Raw genomic sequence first — 18,262 nt, 5'->3', positions numbered from 1 at the left:
GGGCGTGTGCTCGACACTTATACCTTGCTTCGATTGGAAGTGTTTGGGGCATGTGCCCGATGCTTATACCTTGCTCGGTTGGAAGCGTTTAGGGCGTGTGCCCGACGCTTATATCTTGTTTCGGTTGGAAACGTTTGGGGCGTGTGCCCGATGCTTATACCTTGCTTCGGTTGGAAGCGTTTGGGGCGTGTGCCCAACGCTTATACCTTGCTTCGGTTGGAAGCATTGGGTTGTGTGCCCGATGTTTATACCACCTCGTTGGTTAGAAGCATTGGGACGTGCGTCCGATATTTATACCACCCATTGGTTAGAAGTGTTTGGGACGTGTGTCCGACGCTTATACCACCCTTTTGGTTAGAAACATTAGAACATGCTCTAATGTTCATACCGCTTTTCAGTGTTGGCACCGCTCCCTTTTCCCTCTCGCGTGTGGTGTATTAGGATGCTTTGGTTAAATGCATCTGGACTGATTCCAATGCTTACAGCTCTTTGCTTTGATTGCATAATATTAAGATGTGTTTCACTTGTTATCATTGTTTCTTTCCTCGTGTATGCCACGCGTTGGGATCTTGTTTGCCGTCTCGGGTGCGCTCGACGGTTGTTACTCTTTGCCTTTCCTGCGTGAGGCGCAGTTAAGATTGCATAATTTTCTTACATCCTTTCTGTGTGAAATGTGATTCGACTTGTGATCCTTACGCGTGGCGTGTTTATTTACTTACTTCTTCTCATGAGTGAGATTGTTGTACTTATTAGTTTGCTTAAAATGCCATATTTTCTTTGCACAATTCTTGCATTCAAAATGCTTCATTACAGCCCCCTTTGCATGATCATAAGTTATGCTCTTGCATCTTGCATGTCATTTGCATTTTGCCCCGGCCTGCGAGCACATTTGTGTGTTGTTATCTTGTTTGTTTGTCTAAGTCTTTGGCCTTGTCAAAAATGGGTCATCTTTGGGCTTTGACATTCACTCACGTCATTTCATGACTTCCGAGTTCTGTTAAAGAGGGGCAACTGTAGACATCCCATTTTTTACCGCCCTCAAGACTTGGACGTCATCGTTTGAACACTCGATGATCATCTATGTTTGTGTTCGTTTTGAAAGCCCGAAGTTCTTGGCAGAGTGCCTTGCCTTTGAGCCTTTGAAACTTGTCTGTTTTGTACTTGGTTGTGGACCAAATGCTTGCTTCTTTGCTTCGGAAGGAAAGGGTGGCCTACCGGCCATCCCTACAATCCATCGGCCAGGGTTTATTCCCATCGGCCATCAGTGGTGGCTGGTCGGCTACACTGATGGCCGGTCGGCCTCATTGATGGCCAGTCAGTCATTTTTCTTATTTTTCAGATATTTTATGTGCCAGCTGTTGATCACTTAGTGCATCCTCCACACATGTGTATGGAAGGATGTAAACAAGCTTGCAGCTTGTTTTTCTATATAAGAGGAGGCATCTCCCCTATTTTTGGGGTTACAAAATTTCAGAGCTGGAAATTCTCTCTCTCTAGAATTCTCTCTCTCTCTCTCCCTCTATATATATATATATATTGTGCTTGAAAGTGAGTTTTCTCTACAATTTTGCATATAACCTCTTGACCAAATACCCCTATCTTGGAGCTGAGGTTCCTTAAGGCTTGTTTGGAGTTCCTAGAGTTGGTTTTAGCTCAGAATTGCACCTATTTTGCTGTTGTGCTTCAAGGGTAAGGCCTTACCCCTTTCAGGCTTTGTTTTAATTAAGTGTTTGGTCATCTCTTTAAGCTATTTTGACCTAGTTTTCCAACTATAAAAAAGTCTAATTTTAAGGTTTTAAAATGGTGGTTTAAGCCTTGTTGAGTTAAGGAGGTTGTCCTCTATTTTGTTTTTTGGCTTGTGAGGCCATTTGTGTTACTTTTGAGGCTTCTAAAGTCAACCTTTTTTGGCCTTTAAACCACTAAATTCCAAGGGAATTTCAGTGGCAAAAACTTTGTTTTGAAGTCCAAAATAGGAGGGGGTGGCCTCCCCTCCTTGTCTCTCTATTCCATGCCTAGTTAGCTTTGCAAAGTAGCATGATTTTATGGCTTAACTTAGCTTCATTTCAGCATGTTTTTGCCACTGATTTGGCATGCTTTAACCCTGTTTTGAGTGGCCTTGGTCATATGACTCATGCCTTGTATGGTTATAGTGTAATTGGCCTTTACTAGCTTTGTGTTTTGGAGCATATAGCATGCTTTGCTTGGATTGTTTGCATGCCATAGCATCATTTAGCATGTAATTTTAGAGCATATATCACTGTCACACTCTCACACATTCCACTCTTTCAATGCTTTGGAGAGTTGTGCTTTGTGTCTTATTTGTGAGCCAACATGCGAGCATGTTTTTCTTGTTTTTTTTTTTTTTTTTTGTGCCTTAGTCTCAGCATGTTTAGGCCATTATTTTGGCATGATGTAGCTTTGTTTTGGGCTGGTTTGGTTATTTGAGCATTGCATTGCATGCCTGTAACGTAGTGTTCTTCACTAGTCTTGGTGTTCTTGGCTTTTAGCATGTTATACATGAGATGTTTGCATGTTATAGTCTTATTTTGCATGCTATTTCAACACTGAAATTCTGCAACCTCCCTCATTTCTTCATTTTTCCTTTTGTTTTGAGGGTTATTTGGCCTTAAGTTTGTGTTTAAGCATAAGGTAGGGTTTATGCTCAAATGGCTTTAACCCTCTTTGAGGGTTCCTCCTAGTCAAAGGCACAATCCCTCTCATGTCCTAAACCACCCTTTAGGTTGACCCCTCCCATTAGAGGACTTTCACATTGGACTTAACCAGTTAAGGGATTAATTGGTAAGCTAAAATGTGTAAACAAGAAATGAACAAAATAAAACATGAACAAGATAAGCATTTGTGTTGCATTGCATTTGTTTGGATCGGACGTTAATCCAAACACAAGAAATGTGGGACGTTTCATACTTAAAGTGATGAAACATGTCACATTTCTTGGTCATCGTCACCCTTGATCATGTATGATAGGGTGGTGGCACTTTGAGTCTTATGTGCATATTCACTAAGCTCGTACAAGCATGGTCCTTTGGCTATCATGCATGAAAATGCTTGGTTGGTGGCTTGAAAGCCAAGTGTTTTGAGCTTGAGATATGATAAGGAGACTGGCAGTACACACATTTCCTTGCAAATGCATTGCCATGCCTCTGTTTGCTCTCTGTTGCAGCAAAAGGAGGAAGTTCAGGGAAGTAGTGGCCGACCGGCCACATGTACTACCTGACTGGCCACCAGAGTTGGCCGATAGCCATCATTTCTAGCCGATCAGGCCTCAGTATGTTCTTGAGATGAAACAAAAGCAGTCTGGAGGTTGGCATAATTTTTAGAGGTCCAAAGATGTGCAAACAGAGGCATTCAGAGGCAAGGTAGTGGATTTTCGGGACGAAGCCAACCAAACATGCATATCTTCCTCGCTTCCCAAGGCCATTTATTTGAATTGCTTAGCTAATTAGTTCATTAGCTTCGTTGTTTTGTAATTAATTAGTTAAGTGTTTAATTAATTAATTCGGTTTGCAATTAATTAGCTTAGATTAGCTAGTTATTCAATTTCAATTGTGTTATAGTTAATTAGTTGGATAGTTAATTAGTTGTTTTGTAATAATTAGCTTAGCTTAAAATAGCTTAGCTTATTTATTCGGACCCTCTGTCGAGAGGGCACAATGTTGTAATAAGCATGCCTATGTGCGTGTATGTCTTCTAACCCCACTTCTTTCTCCCTTTTACTTATCAGCTTTTGATGGTTAGTTTAGGGCATATCTTAATTAGTATACCTTATGCTTTGCATGTTTGCATCATTCATTTGTCTTGCATGTGTAGACACCCCATTTTTGATCGACCTTAAGACGCAAACGTCACCAATTGAGCGCTCGGTGGTGGTGCATATTGTGCTCGTTCTGAGGTTTCAGAGTCTCGACTACGAGCCTTGCCTCCGGACTTCAGGGCTCTTTTATGCTTTGCCTCGGTTTGCAAACCAGGTCCTGTTTTCTCTGTTTTCTCTTCCTGAAGGAAGGGAGAGGTCTCGTAGACCATCTCTCAGTGGCCGTAGGCTACATTTCGTGGTCGTAGGCCATTTTTCCCGTTTGGAGGCCAGTTTCCGATTTTCGGAGCCGTCGGCCGTGTGCGTCGGTTCGGGACCGCTTAACTACCTCCGTTTGCTCCAGTTTTTGGCACACACCTTGTTTTCTCTCTTTTGAGGGACACTGTGGCCCGAGAGACTACCTTCGTGGTTGCACGCCACTTCCGGTACCTAACAGCCTATTTTCGGGGCCCCGGGCTGCTCGTTTTGGCCTCCGAACCCTCGTTTTGCATCGGTTAGGGTTCATTTTTGGTATGGACCCTATTTTCATTGTTAGAAGGGTGGTAGTATGGTGGGAGACGAGCAATTCTTTTGGAAATCATTTTCTCTCTCCTCCAGTCGATTTTCTTGATAGAAAGCTGGTTTTCCTCACTTTTGAGCCATAATTTCTGGTCTCCCATACCAATGTGTTGTACTCATCTGGGAGGCCACCAATATGGGTAGGCCAACTAGCTTTTCATTCTGGCCCTTTTGAACCTTGCTAGAAAGCTAGTTTTTCTCACTCCTGGGCCACATTTTCTAGTCTCCCACCATACAGCTGCATTCTACTTATCTGGGAGGCCACCTTTCTGGTATGGCCGACCAACTTTGCACCTTGACCCTTTTGAACCCTGGTCGGTCAACCAGGGAAAGTGGTCGGCCTACCACTTGAACTGGTCGGCCAACCATCTCCTTTTTGGCCCTCCTAAGTGCAACACAGCTGTGCCAGCTGTGAAGCATTTGGCCCTTCCTCCAAGATTTCACCCTCTTGTTTGTCTTCTTAAGGAAGATTTGATCCTTTTGCTTAGCTTCAAGGAGAAGCTTGACCCTTTTGGTTAAGCTTCTTTGAGAAGCTTTGACCCTTTCTTGAGGCTTCTCCAAGAAGCCTTGGCTCTCTTCCTCTATAAAACAAACCTTCCCTCTCCATTTGCAAAGGTTAGAAAATTTAGCCATGGCATATACATACTCTCCTCCATATCTCTCTCATCCAAGCTCAAATACTCCATTGTTCTTGGCCATTACACCACACCTCCTAGCACAACACCTCCACCATCCATCCAAGCATCTTGGAGCTATTTTTCAGAGGTTGAAGGCTCACCTTCTTGGTCCAGAACTTGCTGCATTGCTATGCTACAAGGGTAAGTCATCATTTCCTCCATTTTTGCATTATTTTGCTTCATAACTTAGCCCTATTTGCAAGAATTTCTGGGTTTCATCTTAAACTGAAAAGTGTCTTATTTTGAGCTCCTCTTGAAGTTTGTTTAAGGATACTTTTCTGTTTGAGGTCATCTACCTCCTTGTATGCTCCATCCCTCTTTGTAGGCTTATCTTGCTTCATATCTTAGCCCTATTTGCAAGCATTTTCAAGATTTGTCTTAAACTGAAAAGTGTCTTATTTTGAGCCCCTCTTGAAGTTTAATTAAGGGAATTTTTCTGTTGGGGGTCATCTACCCCCTTTATATGCTTGTTTGCATCTTGTTTTGAGCCTTGCATCTAGGCCTTTGTTGCATGCTTTATTTGGCCTTCTAGCCACTGAAATCCAATGGATTTTCAGTGGCTATCACACTATTTCGAGAGCCAAAATCAGAGGGGGGTGACCCCTTCTCTCCTTGTCTTGTTTATTGGCCCTTTTGGCCTTCCAAAGGACCCCCATTTTGCATGCTTTGAAGTCTTATTTTAGGCCATTATTTGTGAGTTTTTAGGTCTGCCTTAACTCTTTCTGGAGCCCTTTTGGCCATATTTTGTGTCCCTCATGCATGTGTGGAACAATCCTCTTCAAGGCCTTTCAAAGGGACCTTTCATTGCATGCTTCATTAACCCATTTCAAGGCCTTTTTAGTGAGTTTTAGGACCCTCATAAATGATTTCCAGAGGTGATTTTGCCATGTTGCATGTCTATCTTGTATGTGTTGAACAACCCTCTTATTGGCCTCTCAAAGGAGCACCTCATTCTAGCATGTGTTGACTGATTTTACATGGGTTTTTGGGGTTTATTTGATATTCCATGTTTCTATTTTTGGCTGGTTTGGTGACCTCTCTTGTGCTTCATATACATGTAATGAAAACCATGCTTACTAGCCTATGTTGCATGTTGTTTTGGCCATTCATGTTAGCACTTTTTGGCCATGCCTTAAACTGATCTTAGGCATATTTTGGACTTCTTTAGCTCTGTTTTTGGGTCTCATAGTCGAATGATGTTTGTTTTGCATGCTTGTAGTTCAATACCCATGCTTAACTTTGAGTTTTGAGGCTCATTACATGCATATACTGAGGTGTGTTCATGTTTTGGGTCCATTTTACATCATATTTCAGAGCTTGTATCAATGCCATATTGTCATGTTTTATACTCCTTAAGTGTGCTTGAGAGTCGTCCATGAATGCCTTGTTTTCGGGCCATTGAATGAGCTCCATTTCTTTGCATTCCGAGCCATCATTTTAGGCCATTTCCCCACTGTTTCAGACCTGCCTAGGGTCTGTTTGGGGTTGGTTTTGCTATTGGTACATTGCTTTGGGTACCTCTAGTGTAACGCACTTCACTAGTTACGGTACCCGGGCCCCCTAGCTTGCATTGTGTGCCATGTTTGCATGTTTCGGGACCATTTTGTATCATGTTTCAAAGCTGGAATTTGTGTGCTTGTATGCCATATTGCATCCTTTTCCATGCTTTGGTAGAGTGGCATTTGATGCCTTAGGATCAATCCCTTGCATCGTGCATGTTTGTATGTGTTTCGGTTGTCTCATTTCCATCATATGGCCACTGATTTGAGTGTGGCTGAGGTTCACTCATATTGGTTTAAGTCCACCTTGCATTGTGTATGCCATGTTGCAATGTGTTGTGCATGTTATGTTGTTAGCATTGTGTATGCCATGGAATTCCTCGCATTGTGTATGCTAGGTTGTTAGTCACATTGAGTATGCCATAGGTTGTTAGTCGCATTTAGTTCATGAGCATTATGCATGCCATGTAGTGTTAGCATTGTACATGCTAGGTGCATGTTTGCATTTTCATCCCTTGCATGTTTGCGTCATTCAGTGGCATTGCATCTAGGATTGCATGTTAGAATTGCATTCATGCATATCATGCATATTGCATTGTGTTTGGAGTAGGGTTTAGTCCAAACACGAGAAACGAGGGACGTTTCGTACTCCAAGTGACGAAACATGTCTCGATTTCCGATCGCCGACGCTCCGGATTATCCATGATAGAGTTTAGGCCTTGTTGCGTTCATATGTGCATTCATTTCACATCGAGTCGTGCAATTCAATTCCTCGGCCATCATGCATCGAGATGCGTGATTGGTGGCACGAGAATCAGGGACCACACTCCTTAGAACTTGTGCAATGACGGGGAGAGTGGTCGTGCACACATGTGTTGCAAATACCTTGCTTTCTCTTTCTCTTGCCTTTGTTGCAGAAAAACCAGAAACTAGAGGCAGGAACTGGACGGCCGACCAGCTTTTCTAGCAGGCCGACCACCCCTTTTGGTTTTTCCCACATAAACTGGTCGGTGGGTGGTCTCCAAGCCTAATAGCTGGTCGGTGGCCCTCCCACAGCTTCCTAGAGTGGAGTTTCAGCCTCTCGGAGCTTTGTGCAAGTTTCTGGATTCAATTGCAAACAAAGGTGAGTCAAGGCATCGCGATGGAATTTACCGACAAGGCAAATTGAGCATGCATACACCCTCCATCATTCCGAGCAGCGCTGAGACAGTCCATTGCACGTAGCATAGCATGCTAGTTTACTTTGCTCACCTAGTTCATTTGTTAAGTAATTAGTGTTGTGTAATAATTCGTTATTTATTTTGGTTGTGTAATATTCATTCGGACCCTCCAAGCGAGGGCACAATTGTAATAAGTGTGCGTGTATGTGATGTATGTCTCCCAACCCCACGTCTTTCTCCCTTTTATTTATCAGCTTATGATGGTTAGATTAGGGCATGTTTCAATTAGCATACTTATGCTCGCATGTTTGCATTCATTCATCTGTCTTGCATGCACTGGGCTCGGCGCATCATACTAACTGCATTGTATTTCAATTCCAAGTTGAATATGTGTTAGCTGTAGCATCTCATATGCCATTCTTAGAATAGTCAAGCCTATTGTAGTTGCATCTTTGCATGTGTTGCATTAGGCATTTCTGTATAGTTAGGATCATGCATGGATTTCTAACATAGCTTTTGTTTTGGTTTGGAGTACTCGGTAAGTTTTATGCTTTAGCGTCCTTGCATGCTTGTGAGTGACTGCCATGATAGCATGCTTACCATGAGGCTATTTGCTTATGTGATATACCTGCCTGAATGCCTGTGGGTGAAGGTTGGATTATCTGAATTGGAATAATGCGTTGACTGTGGGTTTTAAGCCCACTAGCTAGTGGCAAAACCATGTTTCCTAAGCCCACCCGAGGGTGGCAAAATCTGTATTTTTAGCCTACTTGCGAGTAGCAAACCGCTTTCAAAAACCAAACATGAAATGTTTTGTTCCAATTCAGGCGATCCAGTCTATACTTGTATGCTGTGCGCATCACATAGTAAATCTAGGCTAATAACCGGAATAAGAACGCATAATGTTTTCAAAACTAGATATCATGGTTAGTAGAGGCCGATCTTTGATCGGGTGAGCAGGGGTGCTCACGAAGTGACCTTCCCCATTCGTACCCAAGTTTCCGAGCCGAGGCAACTTTGGTGATGACGGACAGGTGGCCTTAGGCAAACGAGTCAGGGTTTCCTAAATTCCCCCAAATAAAATATTTAGGTGGCGACTTTGTATCTGGAAAAGCAGTCCATGTTTGACACTTCTTTCTAAAAAATCTATTTTTCAAAAACGATTTGCCGGATTTGGACTCTTTGATGATTCATCGGTCTTGCATTGCACTCTGCGAGATTAGATATAGGACCGTGACATTTGAGTTCTGAACTGTAGTGAACCCATATGAACAAAACGGGATCTCCCTCCCGGGACGTTCGGGGACGTCTACAGTATGCACCGGGCTCGGCTTATCATTCAAATTACATCGTATTTCAATACTTATTTGAATACGTGTTTCAAAGCATGTTATCAAGTTGTATTCATATGCCATCTTAGATAGCCGAGCCTATTTAGTTGCATATTGCATGTGCTGCATTAGGCATCTTGTATAGTTAGGATCCTGCATATTTCTAACTAGCTTTTTGTTTTGGCTTACCCAAGTTCCTGAGCCAAGGCAACTTTGGTGATGACGGACACGTGGCCTTTGGCACGAGTCAGGGTTTCCTAAATTTTCCAAAATAAAATATTTAGGTGGTGACTTTGTAATCTGGCAAAGCAGTCCATGTTTGGCGCTTTTTGATTCAAAATCGATTTTCCAAAACGATTTGCCAAATTTGGACTCTTTGGTGTTTATCAGTCTCATATTGCACTTTGTGAGATTAGATTCGAAACCGTGACAGGAGTCCGAACTGTAGCAAGACCAAATCCGCGCCCTCTCCGAAAGGGGGGCGCACGAAGAAAGTTGGGTCTACACATGTTTTAGCCTTTGAAATAACCTGTTTTAGCTCTGTTTTGGGCTGGTTAGTTCATTTGAGTCTTGTTTTGCATAGTTGTAGTGTAACCCCTTTCACAAGCTTGGTGTTTTAAGGCTTTAACCATCATTGGTGTGAGTTGATTGCATGCTTTTAGTATTTTTTTTCTACTTCATTTCAGCACTTATAATCTCTGCAATCTCACTTATTTCTTCATCTTTTGGTTTTGCTTTGAAAGTGGTTTCAAACCACTTGTTTGCCTAAGTGTGAAATGAAGGTGCTACACCTAATGGTTTAATCCCTTAGGGGGTTCATTACCAACAGTGTAATGCGTCTTTCATGCCCAAAGCAACCTTTGGTTTGAGCCATCTTTCCATTAGAGGACACTCACCAATGGACTTAATGGATTAATGAATGATTTGGTAATTAAAATGAGTAAACAAAATTGGCAAGTAAAAGAGGTAAGATAAGCATTCTTTGTGTTGCATTGCATGTGTTCAAATCAAACATTAATTTGAACACAAGGAAAATGAAACATTTCATACTCAAAAGTGATGAAATGTGCCATTTTCCTAGGTCTCCATTGCCCTTGATCATGCATGATAGGCTGATGGTCATTTTGGTCTCATTTTGCATTTATTGAACTTGCACAATTGGTTTCACAAGCCATCATGCAATGAATTTGCTTGATTGATGGTTTGTGAACCAAAGCATATCCCTCATTTGATTTTCCCATGAAAAGGAGGGGCAAAATGTGCAAACAACCCTTAAGAAATACACTGTTTTGCTTTGTTTTGCTCTCTGTTGCAGCAAGGAAGTTCAAACCAGCAGTGGCCGATAACCACCACCAATGGCCAACCGGCCACCAATGGTAGCCGACTGGCCCCCTGTCGGCCACTAATGAAATTTGCACAGTGTATTGGTAAGGTGGAGCAGAGATGTTCTAGAAGTGGACAGCTTTGTTGGTGTTCATATGTGAAAACAGAGGCTTTCAGCAACAAGGCAGTGGCTTTTCTGGTGAAAAATCAAGCATGCATGCATCCCTCGCGTCCCAAGATTAGCTAATTAATTTAATTAGCAATAGATCAAATAAGTGTTATAATTAATCAGTTATAGATAATTAAGTATTGTAAATAATAGGTTAGTTTTACTAGTTATTCGATTTCGGTTTGTAATAATTAGTTAACTAGAATAGTTAATTATTTCAAGTTTGCAATAATTAGTTAGCTTAATTAACGTAGCTAGTTGGTTAGCTTATTCATTCAGACCCTCCTTCGTGAGGGCGTAATGTTGTAATAAGTGTGCGTGCGTGTGTGTATGTCTTCCAACTCCACGGCTTTCTCCTTTTTATTTAATCGCTTTTGATGGTTAGATTAGGGACATGTTTTAATTAGCATATTGCATGCTTGCATCTATTCATCTTGTCTTACAATTTCAATATCTTATTTGAATGCTTGTTTAATCGCATGTTGTTCAAATCGATCCATATGCCATATTAGTAACCGAGCCTATTAATTGCATTCTTTGCATGTGTTCACTACTACAAAAATAGATAAAGATCACACCTTTTAAGTTTTATTAAAGTGTGATCTTTGGAGGTGTGATTAAAAATGTTTTTAATCACACTTTTTAAGTGTGCTTAATAACATTTAGATCGCACCTTTTACATGTGATTAAAATTATTTAGAACACATCTTTTAAGTGTGATTAATAACATTTAGATCACACCTCTTAAGTGTAATTAAAAATATGTAGATCACTTCTTTTAAGTGTGATTAATAACATTTAGATCACACATTTTAAGTGGGATTAAAAATATTTAGATCACATCTTTTAAGTGTGATTAATAACTAATAAAATTTGTGATAAAAATGGGGTTCGACATATTTGAAAAATAATTAATATTATTTTTTTATGCACATTTGAAGAATGTAATACACACTATATACTATACTTTGAATCATAACCACATATTGAATGGAATAACGTCATATATTTCATAAATGAAAATTAAATGTTCAAAAGTATATACAAAAAAATTAAATAAAAAAAATTCAACTGTACTTACATATATTAAAAAATGAAAAAACTTAAAAAACTAAGTTCTTTAATTCTTTAACCATATTTTGCATCTCTTCAAGAAATTTCTGACCTGAAAAATGAAAACACAAATTAATTCAAAAATGGAAGAAGCATATAAATAAACTAACTATTTATAGAGACTATTCTAGTCTTACAAAAGATACAATCGGACTTTTTCTCATCACACTGACTCTTCATCTCCTACTTCAATAGAAAAAGAATATCCACTTTAATTGAATAATCAATTCTCATGGAAAAAATGGACCAAATATCTTAAGATAGCTAAATATGAACTATGACTACAGGGCAACAATGCTCAGGAGAAGAAACAACCCTTGAATATAGGAAAACTCATGTGTTAAAAGATTTCAGCAGTTAACTCATCATCAGACATGAACACGCAAAAAACAAATTAATAGCCAGAAGAGAGTTGTCATTTCCATTTAAAAATTGATAATTATTCCAAGACATGAACATGCAGAAAACAAATTGCTCCATTCTTAAACCACATAAAACAATCTACCCCTGTAACAAGAGATGAGTTTGTTACATTGAAATCATATAGTGATAGTCAGTTAACCACAGACAAAGGTCATGTAATGATAATAAATAAAAAGTTATCAAATAAAAAATGTAATGATAATATATAAAAGTACAGTAATGTCGTTTATAAATCTTGAGATGAGGTCAATATCTACCAAGGAAAAAGTTGTTGACTTGATTATGCAATGCCTGTTAACTGTTGATGTGCAAATTCTGAATTACATATTGGTGCCACATGGAACCTAATGGAATTAAGATTTTAGTCAAGTAAGTTTTATGTCAAGTTTTCTTTAGGTTAATGTGTTGCAAATACTTTAATATGAAGTTTGTGTAACCTCAGAATTCTTAACTAGATAGAACCCAAAAAAAGAGAGAGTGGTCCACTTAGTAATCCAAAAAAATAAGGAAGTAGACGGGAAAATAGACAATTTAGAAACATTTGTATGGAATCTTAAATGTGGATAATTACCGAATGATCAAGTTATAGTGACAAAATGTTACTTTTACAACGGAACACCCATGATTGCATACCAGTTTCCAGATTTACCAAGGCAGCTCCAAGATCGGTGCCTATACCAACCAAAAGTAAGAACAAAACAAACAGGAGCAAAACATGAAATATTAGTCATTTAACACAGTCCTGATTGTCATTTTCAATAGGGCCACAACCTGTTAATGTCATTACTAATTGTGAACTAATGAAACATGCTAATAAAGGTAAGACTGACTATTATAAATTAATATGATATTAGGCTCCAAATCTTATCAAATCTGTAATGTTCCAGTAGAAATGAACATGACATTAAATTATGACAGTAGACAACAAAATCAACAAATTAACGAAAAAAATGGCACTTCAGAGGAGGCATTTTTAAAAGGAAAACCAAGAAACCAGCAATTATTAAAATAATATAGATAATATAGAAAGACAGAACAAGTATGGAAATGCAATAGACAATATTTAGGTTACTCCAAAAATCCTATAAAAGATGCACTGAAAATAGCTAGACATTAGTAAGCTGATGCTCTTAAATAAGTTGAAAGTTGTATAGGATCAGGAGTTGCTAGATTCATTAACCTCCCTAACAGTAAATATTTACCTTGCACAGATAATTAAGCCAATAAATGTCGCATGACTTTGTAAAATCAATGCAGGTATGATCTTAGCATCTGTTTACTAGTAACAGGAAGACTTACAATCTGTTTGATGAATCCCAAAGAGCACCCATTGAAAAGTGGAACCTCTTTAACATATGGCTCATATAACTTTTGTGAAATCTGCGTAGAAGAAACAGTTCATGGGGCAAAACAATCTACAACGTACGATTCTTTTTTGAGTGACAAAGCAAACTGCAGGTACACATTTTCAACAAAATGCAAGAGACTGATCAACTATTTTAAAGCACTAAATCCGCATATAATTATCTTTTAAGTTTTATTTTTTATTTTTAGGTTTCAACATGGGCTATTGAACATAATATAAATGAGACATGTTAAGATTTTTATCATTTTATAGTACCTTAGCTCGAATGGAGATTGGAATATCATGAAGAACAGTAGCTTGTGTGTATCTGTTCTCATATTGTAGCCTCACATGGCCTTTGATCTCATTACTTAAAGGCTTTCCAAGTTTGTGTGCATTCATATATTTAATAAAATCTGCCATTTTGTCCCTAAACCTTTCTATTTTTGATCCTTTCACAATCAATGCTGCCATGTTATCAAGTAGATAGGCGCCGATAATCATATCGAAAGAGACATAGATCATTATGAATATCATTTCCCTGACATTGACTGCATGTATCTCTCCAGAACCTGTAGCATTAAAGAAAAAAGAGGAAAAAATCATTGCATATAATTAATAATACCTATTCTTAGAAATACAGTAGCGCTACATCATTATATATAAAAATAAAAAACCACTGCTTGTAATATATTACAAGATACACATCTTGGAAATAAACAAAGGTACCCATGTTGGACAAGACACATATGGGCATGGATGTTTACAAAATGTCCATCCAATATATATTTATTAGGCATGCTTAAGAAAAGAGGACATATTCTTGGGTGTACATAGTCAGTTCAAAGAATCCCAAGCAAAATTCCTATTTTTATATTATATTGAAACTAAGTAGGAAACACCTATGTTCATTGTGTGTCACACAGACATTTATTCTTAAGGCACACATAAGAATTGTTATATGATGGTAGGCATTAGGCATCACATTAAAACTGTGTAGATCATGAATTGAGTTCTTTTATAGCATAAATGATTATTCTTTTCTGTAGCACTACCTAGATAAAGTCATTTTTTGTAAGTTTAATAAGTGATTTTGTTTTAATTATCAGTTTTATCATTTTGGAGATGCCTCCGTTTTACTTGACCAAGTGGGATGAAAATTAAAAAGAATATCTTCATGAATTACATAGGATTTAAGAGCAAATGAGGAAAAATATATCAATATTGCAAAATGAAGACTTCATATTCAAAATGAAAATAAAAAATCATCATCATTGATTAAATGCCTTTAGGAAGTATTATGAGGAAAAAAGTCTTATTAAATGTACAATTGATATAGAAAAATAAAAAGAAAAGATGAAAAGAGAGGGAACTTCCTAGATATCATGCAGAACAAGAAGATCAGTCCTGTAACTCAAAATTTTCACAAAATTTTACAAAATCCAAGTTTCACCATTCCAACAAACAATTGAGTGCATGGGTATTATTTGTTGGGTATTATAGCAAATAGTTATAAGCAAATCAACAAACAAAGGAACACAAAGAATTACAATGTACTTGAGTCAGAAATCATAGAAATAACATAGTAATAAAAACATTACAGACCTTGCTTCTTATTACATTGCCACAAACCCTTGATTAGAAAACCCTTGAAAACCAATAGACTTATTAGAGCTCCACTGCCATAGGGGAAAGAGTCATTAATTGGAAAAGAGATGAAATCAATGAAGTAACAGTAAATCAACTGAGCATGAGAAAAAACCTAGGTAAAACTATGTTTATGTTAAAAACAAGTTGGATCTATAAACAGCAAAAACTGTGAAATTGAACCCAAAAAAGAACAAAAAAATAAATAAAATGTATATATATAAATGGTGGTGGTTAGGCAATAGCAAATAGAGGTTCAAATCATAATGAATCGTTATAAATTTACGTCTTACTCTGTCTTTTGCCCTCTCTCTCTCTCTCTCTCTCTTTCTCTCTCTCTTGATTTGATACACTCGTTTGATCGATCTCTGTTTTGGTTTTGGTTTGGTTTCACACTTTGTAGAGAGAGAAACTTGTTGGTAACTCAAACCAAGGGTTGTTCTTGTTTTTATTGAGGTTTGTGATTGGGGGTAGAGATTATCGGGGATCGATGCCTAATAATCGACAGGTTCAGAACAATGGAGGTGTTTCCAATTCTTCACCAAATAACCTTGAAGGAAATAATATATGCTTGAGTTTCAAGCAACAATGATCTATACACTATAATCATCACTTTCTATTTGTTTGAGGAAAAGCAGAGATTGAGTAAGAGGAGAAAGGGGGAAGAGCTCTTACACTCCACTAAGGGAGAGAGAGACGAAAAGCAATAAGAGAGTGAGACATCGAGAGAGAGAAGAGAAAGACATACCTGGTGTTGGTATGGATGGTTGCCGGAGGCTCGACCGGCGTGCGACAGAGGTGAGGCTATGTTGGTTTGGGGTGATAAGAGAGAGGCCTCCGAAGACCGCGACCGTAAGAAGCACTCATGCCCAACAGTATTGAACACACTCCATCTCCTTCTTCCTCCCTCTCTCTCTCTCCCTCTCTCTCTCTTATGTGCCTTGTGAAGAACCCTATCCCTCTACATTCCTTTTGATTAGAAGTAGCCAAAGAGTTAAATGTATTTTGAATTTTTTTTTTTTAATTTGTGTTTTGGTGTTAGGATTTTTTTTTAAAAAAATTGGGAATTGTATATTTTATATAAAAATCAAATTGAAATATTTTATATAATCACACTTATTTAAAAAGTAGTAGTATATATATATATATATAATCACACTCATTTAAAAAGTGTGATTAAAAATATAAATATATATATATATATATAATCACACTTAATTAAAAAGTGACATAAAAAATAAATATTATCACGCTCAATCAAATTAAGTGTGATTAAAATATCAATCTAATTTTTTTTATCACATTTCCAATAAAAGTGAGATTTTTTTTTTTTTTTTGTTGTCAAAGTGTGATCTTTAACTATTTTTGTAGTAGTGGTTGCATTAAGCATCTTGTATAGTTAGGGATCATGCATATTTTTCTAACTCATATATTCTTAGCTTGGAGTACTTGGTGAGTTTTTACGCTTTAGCAAACTTGCATAAGTGTGAATGTTGCCATGTCTAGCATGCTTGCCATGAGGCTATGTGCTTAAATGCTGAACTGCATGAATGCCTGTGGATGAAAGCTTGTTGTTTGAATTGAAACGATTCAACAAATGTGCATTCTAAGCCCACTTTGTTGAGTGGCAAATCATGTTTTAAGCCCACCATGTTTGGTGGTAAATCTGTAATCTTTAAGCCCACTTGAGGTGGCAAATTCAAACCATTTTTGCAAACAAACATGAGTTGAATTGTTCTAAATTGAGTAAACTAGTCTATACTTGCTTGTGCGCATCACATAGTAAATCTAGCTTAATAATCGGAGCAAGAGCACATAATGTTTATAAAATATCATATCATGATTAGTAGAGGCCGATCTTTGATCGGGCAAGCGGGGGTGCTCAATTCATGACCTTCCCCTCTCATACCTAAGTTCTTGAGCCGAGACAACTTTAGTGATGACAGGCAGGTGGTCTTCGGCATGAGTCAGAGTTTCCTAATTTCCCCAAAACAAAAAAATATTTAGGTGTCGACTCTATATCTAGCAAAACAGTCCAATTTTGGCATTATTTGATTTAAAATCGATTTTCCAAAACGATTTGCCGGATTTGGACTCTTTGATGTTTATCAATTTCACATTACACTTGTGAGATTAGATTCAGAACCGCGGGAGTCCAAACTGTGAGGCCTTTCTTTCAAACCTTCCAAAAGGGGGCGTGAAAAAAGGTGAGCCACAACGGATAAATAAAAGGAAGAAAAACGTAGGGTTGAAAGAAATATATATTATTACATTTTGCTCTCACGAAGGAGAGTCCAAATGAATAAACTAGCTAACCAAGCTAAGCTAAGCTAATTATTACAAAACTTGAGTGAATAATTAACTTAACTATCTAAGCTAAATTTAACTAGGCTAAGCTAATTAAATATTACAACACCAACTAGTTAGTTACAACTAATTAGACTAATTCAATATTATAACACAATTTATTCATAACTAATAATAATACTAATGAAACAATGTAATTGCATTTGATAAGAACATAATGGAAGGTGGATGAAGGTTGCATGCGCATCGCCTGAAAGCTACTATGTCTGCTCAAGCCATCTCTGTTTCACCTTCAGCCACTGCTTACACACCAAGGGCCGGTCATGCATCACTAATGGCCGATCGAATATATAGATGGCCGGCCGTGCATCAATTTGGTGTAAAGCTCGGTTTCTGTGCTTTGAGGTGAAATCAATGCAGATAGAGCATTTTTAAGCTCTGTTTGTCCTTCCTTCCTTCTCTGTCATGGGAAATCCTCGAGAGTGGGTTGAAATTGATTCCAAAACCATCAATGAGCAATATGATTGCTTGATGATCTCAGATTCAATTTTGGACAAAAGTTGATAAAAATGCAAAGAATGGGATCACCCCTCCTTCTTGTCATAGTATAATCTCAAAAAGGAAGGTTGCAACGCTTCAAGAATCATCAAAATGCTATGAATTAACATGTGACGACTTTTGACACAAGTAACTTGGTATAACGTCCGGCCAAGCTGAAGCAATTTTAAGCCTTTTTCTTTAAGTGTGTGTGGACTCGCCTTATTCGCGCCCCCCTTTCGAAAGGTTTGAAATGAAGGCCTCACAATTTATACTCCAGCGGTTTTGAATCTAGTCTCACAAGTGCAATATGAAATTGATAAACACCAAAGAGTCCAAATCCG

At 38.2% G+C, this 18,262-nt stretch overlaps 1 protein-coding gene across 7 annotated transcripts; it reads right to left on the bottom strand.

The window, feature by feature from the left end:
* Nucleotides 1-11,532: 11,532 nt before the first annotated feature.
* Nucleotides 11,533-16,044, bottom strand: LOC114312992 (potassium channel KOR1-like). Of its 7 annotated transcripts, none has more exons than XR_014332879.1 (6): nt 15,823-16,015; nt 15,033-15,106; nt 13,704-13,999; nt 13,382-13,462; nt 12,654-12,754; nt 11,533-11,711 (listed from the first exon to the last, which is right to left on the bottom strand). XR_014332879.1 is itself a non-coding variant. In XM_082874594.1 (5 exons), exons 3-5 carry the CDS (start codon nt 13,962-13,964, stop codon nt 11,667-11,669), a joined length of 387 nt encoding a protein of 128 aa, XP_082730720.1. In that variant the 5' UTR covers nt 13,965-13,999; nt 15,033-15,106; nt 15,823-16,015; the 3' UTR covers nt 11,533-11,666. The 7 variants fall into 7 exon arrangements, 2 of the variants coding, with proteins under 2 accessions (XP_082730720.1, XP_082730721.1); XR_014332878.1 differs by lacking the exon at nt 11,533-11,711 and adding an exon at nt 11,718-12,426; XR_014332880.1 differs by lacking the exon at nt 11,533-11,711 and adding an exon at nt 11,718-12,166.
* Between the last annotated feature and the right edge of the window lie 2,218 nt (nt 16,045-18,262).

Source organism: Camellia sinensis, chromosome 6 (genome assembly GCF_055761805.1).
Source record: "Camellia sinensis isolate YWXY chromosome 6, ASM5576180v1, whole genome shotgun sequence".
In the NCBI taxonomy this organism is placed as follows: domain Eukaryota; kingdom Viridiplantae; phylum Streptophyta; class Magnoliopsida; order Ericales; family Theaceae; genus Camellia; species Camellia sinensis.
The sequence above is the reverse complement of the archived record's forward strand: the minus strand, read 5'-3'. Positions and strand labels throughout refer to the sequence as shown.